This window comes from Aplidium turbinatum, chromosome 11 (assembly GCF_918807975.1).
Source record: "Aplidium turbinatum chromosome 11, kaAplTurb1.1, whole genome shotgun sequence".
Lineage (NCBI taxonomy): Eukaryota > Metazoa > Chordata > Ascidiacea > Aplousobranchia > Polyclinidae > Aplidium > Aplidium turbinatum.
This window is the reverse complement of record NC_137482.1, coordinates 26,203,885-26,209,342: the sequence shown is the minus strand read 5'-3', so window position 1 is coordinate 26,209,342 and position 5,458 is coordinate 26,203,885. Positions and strand designations below refer to the sequence as shown.

The window sequence follows — 5,458 nt, the reverse complement described above, 5'->3', positions numbered from 1 at the left end:
TAGCTGCAGGTGCCTTATGCTTAATTTTTCTCTAAAAAAAAAACGCTTGTAACTTTTTTTCTCTCATGGCTGATTTTACAGTTGCGCCCCAGTATTCAATTTCAATTGCGCCCCAGTATTGAATTTCAGTTTCTAACCCTAAATCATAACTTACTGTTTTCGTCATTCACGACGTTTCATCTACGTTTCAACGTCGTTTTGACTGGGGCCAACGTATGTACCGACTGCTGTCTCGCATTCGTCATCAACCAATATTCTGCAGTGCAGTTATCTTAATTGAATTGCTTAGCCTACCGTACTCTCAACTGTTTCAAGTTTTAATTAATTAGCACTGCGTCTGGCAGCACTCGCCAAGGGTGACTGATTTCGCCTATAAAACACACTGGTGTGGTAATCTTCTTTCCTGTTCGATCTACGCTCTCACCACGAGAAGTCAGTGACGTTTCTGAATCCACCTTGATCGCTTCACACGTGGCGTAATACAAGATGTACTTTCTGATACCAACAATCTAGTGTCGTTGTCAGCTACTCTTAATCAGAAGCATTCAACCGGCAATCCCAGTAACGTTACAGCCATTCGAAAATAGAATCATTTTCTAGCGGGACGCCGATTCAAACTTGTCACAGATCAAAAATCGGTGGCATTCATGTACAACAGCAACAACCACGGCAAGGTAAAAAACGCAAAAATTTTGAGATGGCGACTGGAACTATCACAGTACGATTATGAAATCGTTTATCGAGCAGGGAAGTATAATACTGCTCCCGACACTTTATCTAGAGTGTATCGTGCAACTATGATGGACAATTCGTTGTATGAAATTCATGCGGCCTTGTGCCACCCTGGAGTAACTCGCATGCATCATTATGTTAAAACAAAGAATTTGCCTTATTCTATTGATGACATCCGTAAAATGACATCCGCTTGTAAAATTTGTGCTGAGTTGAAACCTAAGTTTTACAAGCCAATTGAAATTCCATTGATAAAAGCTACGCAACCTATGGAGCGCTTAAGCATCGATTTCAAAGGACCTTCACCTTCTGCTACGAATAACAAATACATTCTGACTGTAGTATAGATGAGTAGCCTACTCTCGATTTCCTTTCGCCTTTCCTTGTAGTAAAGTAGACACTGAAACTGTAATCTCGTGCATGTCTAGTCTTTTTGCAATGTTTGGTAAACGTGGTTATGTGCATTCGAATAGAGGTGCATCGTTTATGTCTAAGGATTTTGTGTCTTACATGTACAGTTTGCGTATTCCTACCAGCAGAACCTCTATATACAATCCACGGGCTAATGGCCAACGCGAAAGATACAACGACGTAATTTGGACTTCTGTAAAACTTGCTTTGAAAACTCGAGATCTTCCTATTTCTAAATGGGAGTGTGTTCTACCTGATGTTTTACAGTCTATGCGCTCTTTATTATGTACTGCAACAAACGTGACGCCACACGAACGATTTTTTAATTTTCAGCGTCGTTCAAGTCTAGGTCTTTCCATACCTACTTGGGTTAAATGTCATCAAAAGGTTTTATTGAGACGACACGTTCGTGCTAGCAAGTATGAACCGCTTGTCGAAGAAGTGGAAATGACTCATGCAACTCCGAACTACGCGCACGTTCGTTTCGCAAACGGACGCGAAACCACAGTGTCAATTCGTGACATCGCTCCAACTGCTCGTGGTGGCCTTGACGAGTCGACTCTTAGTTTGCCGGATCCCGGGAGTCCAAACGAAGGGATAAACAATCCATCTGTGGAATTTCCCGAACAAATAACAACTAATAATGAGCCTGCCAATGAAGATTCACCTGCCCCGTCATCGGAAACTCATATACCGACTGATTCCAGCGAGCGCCCCATGCCCTGGCGCTCATCACGTTCAAGGCGACCGCCAAACAGATTTGTAAATTAATTAAATGTATTTAATGTATTTTAATTAGCGCCTTTAATTTTTGTTGGTCCCTATTGATAATCTATGGAAGGGGTGAATGACATGTTATTGCTTTAAGTTGCATTGTAATTTACGTTGTTACTGATTGCTTTGTTGCTGATTGCTTTGTTACGTTGCCTTAAGTTCCTTTGTCGTTTTTACTGGTGTTTATTTTCAGTCTCAATTCAGTTTGCAGTTTATGTCGTCAGAACAACCTAGTTGCATTTTAGCGTAATAAACTTCTTAATAGAGGAATTGTAGGCTAGATGTTTTCACTACAAAGGTATTGCATCATTCCTTTTTAACACCTGTGGAATTGCTTAACAATGCATATGGACTGTTACGTCATAGAGGCGGGTTACGTGCATTGAAATATCGCAATCAATTCTCTCATTTTGTAGACTGTCGCTGTAGAAATGGTCAGATATTAAACAGTACGGTAGCCTACTGCTTTGGGTAACAACTAGACGAAATTTTCGTTATTTATCTGGAAATCTGTTTGTGGTGAAAATTTTTCGTTGGTACGTTGGCTACGTGGTGCGCTCTTTTTTTAACAACCCGTGTTGCTAGGTTTTATTAAAATACAATTTGTGAAAGAATTTTTCAGAAGAGTGTTTCTTTTCGGTCATCGCATAAGCTACAGACGAAGGATTTGGGAATTTTATCCTACAACTTTCCCACGGAGATATATGGTTTACCGCTGTGACCAGTCGGTTCCAGGATAAAGATTTAAAACCAACTAACCCGTTAGCTCAGTGGTTACGTGCCCGGTTCAAGATCACGCGGCGCTGGTTCGACTCTCGGGATGTGTGCTCAGGGCCTCCGAGAGAAATCAGCACTGGTCGGGAAACAATACGAAAAATGGGCCCCATAATATTTTTTAGCAAATATACAACTAATTTGTATCTTGCGTTGCATGTTCGTGTTAAGCTGAAATTAGCCTACTTTCCTCAGCATGAAAAGAACTTCCTTCAATGTAAAAATCAACAATAATCACTGGATTACACTTGCAGCAAAAATGCCATTGAGGCAAACTATTTTGTCTAGAAAGCTTTGTAAACCACAATACAGGCAACGAAAATAGTTCAACCAAGCTTTTAATTCAGGAGTGTCCGAACTTTTTCCCACACGGAGTTGGCCCGTGGGCTGGACTTTGGACATCCCTGATTTAATTCAACCCTTTCTGGACTTTTTGCAATGCAAAGTTACGGATCACAGCATCAAATGATAAAATTTTGCGACGTCTAAGTTGATGCACATCATGTATAGTTAGGCTTTTCAATCTGTTTCGAGTCATAGGCCTACTGGAGCGCAAACAATTCTTTACAAATTTCAGTAATTGCTAAAACCACGTTCTCAAAGCGCAACCGTTGGAGGTAGCTACCGAAACACAAAAAAAATCATAACAAAACTATTTGGAAAAACCTTTCTAAATTTGCAATCAATGATTCCTGGTGTAGAGATGATGGGGTGGTTCGTTCTGGTTTGCTGCTGAAGTTTGCTATGTGACTTTCTGTCAAAAGGACCAACTCATCCAAAATATCTTGAAAAATGTCATTGTTGTAGCCTACAAATGGTTTAAATTTGTCCCACATGCCCGCAACTGCACAGCAGACATACGATGAAATTTTCATGGAACTTCAAACTCATCGACGATATGTTTGAGTTTGTTGATACATTTGTCAATTCCAACAACTATCGAATCCTTTACAATGTACGGTAGAATACATTTCCTTCGAATGATTCAGCTATAGTTAAGTGGAGTTATAAAAGCGTTCTGTCTTCAGGAAAAGAAAATCATTTTCTTTTAAATTTGTAATTGCCACTGCAACTTTAGCTTGCGAGCATTGGGTTTGACTGCACCACGCCTTGATTACTCTGTCGAAGTCAATTTTCTTTGCAAGATGATAGGACAGCTTTCTTTAGATTTTTCAGAATTTTTTCTCTGACTGGACTATAACTTTAAAGATGTCACAATCTTACAGATAATCAATTAATCATGATAAGACATTTGAACAACGCTGTCTGTAGGCAACATTATGAATTCCAACTAGATTTAGCCAAACAAAAACATCCATAAACAAAAAACTCAAATAAAGAAAAAACTCACTATACCTTCCAAAATCACATCATAAAAAGCATGACCACCAAAAGGCTACTTGACCAAACGAAAACAGAAGATCTTTTAACTATGACAAAATTACATCCAATTACAGCAATAATAAAATCAAAAGTTTTAAAACAGTTCGGCCACACAAAAAGATCACAATTCGGAATCAGCAAAGTTTGCACAGAAACCAAAACGATGGCAAGACAACATCCAATCGTGGACCGGACTCAACTTGGCGACAATGGGAGAGCTGGCTCAAAATCGCCACTCTTGGAAGCAAATAACTCATGATGATGCGCAATCTGATGCATGAGGAGATAATGACTGATGATGATGATGATCCATAAACAAAAAATATACAGGATTTACTTTCTTTAATCGTGCTTGGACTGATACCTTTAACTTTCCCAGATAACTTATGTTGGATACAACATCCTATGCATGGCCAAAGCAGATTTTGAAGTTATGGTTCAGTTGTCAAGCAAAAATAGTTCCCGCTTAGCTAAAATAGCGCCACTTTTCAAATTGAAACTATCAATACAATCGAAACCGTTCAGTGATACAGAAATCATTTCAGCTTCAGATTTTACGTCTTGAAGCTGTTCAACATCGCCTACCTTAACACGAAAATAATTTGATCTTGATGAGAAGCATCGAGAGTGACATTTACAATGATTGAGAAATACTTGGAACTACGCACTTCATTTAAGAATTTTTTGATTATTTAGTTGGTACATTTTTACTTTAGTACTAAAAATGGGCCCCCCTCAAAAGTGCAAAAACAAAAAACTACTCGTTTTTCCTTTACAATGTTTTGCAAGGGGGGAAACTGGCCCGACTTCCCCCCCCTCTCGGAGCCACTGTGTGTGCTTGAGCAACGCACTTCAGGACTGCTCTCCATTCAGCGGCACCTAGTGAATGGAATAATTCTCCAGCAACAAGACTTCACCAATCGGAAAATTTCACTTTGCCAATCTCGGTAACCTGCCCTACGTCAAGAGCCTCTACAAGTATGCGAAACTACCAGGAATAACCAATCAAGACTTTGTCAGTCCGAAGATAAAGATTCAAAACCAACCAACCAACTAATCGGCATTGTTTTCCCAACAGATAGCATGGTGCAACAAAACAAGGTCATGAAATTACATTTATCAAAAAAACATGGTAAACACTAGCTAATCTTATGTAACCATTGTTGCCAGATATTTTTAAAATTTTCAAGGCAATTGCGGAAGGAGAGATAGAATTCTTTCATTTCGTCTGTTGCGAGAATCATACGATGCAAACAGAGAATGGTGCAAGTCAGAGGTGTAGGCTACAGTAGCCGGAGTTTTAGAGTATTTAGAAGCCGGAGTCTTGGTCGAAGTGAAGCTGGAATCTAAAATTGTCGGCAAAAACCGGAGTAGGATTGATTGT

The 5,458-nt window shown here is 39.5% G+C and overlaps 1 protein-coding gene across 1 annotated transcript; it reads left to right on the top strand.

Annotated features, from left to right (window-relative positions):
- Positions 1-647: 647 nt before the first annotated feature.
- LOC145780361 (uncharacterized) lies at positions 648-1,079 on the top strand. Its single transcript, XM_082592062.1, has one exon. It carries the CDS (start codon positions 648-650, stop codon positions 1,077-1,079), a length of 432 nt encoding a protein of 143 aa, XP_082448188.1.
- Positions 1,080-5,458: the final 4,379 nt, after the last annotated feature.

Coding starts and splice junctions, on each gene's coding strand:
- LOC145780361 (XM_082592062.1), top strand. CDS start 648: ATGTACAACAGCAACAACCACGGCAAGGTAAAAAACGCAAAAATTTTG.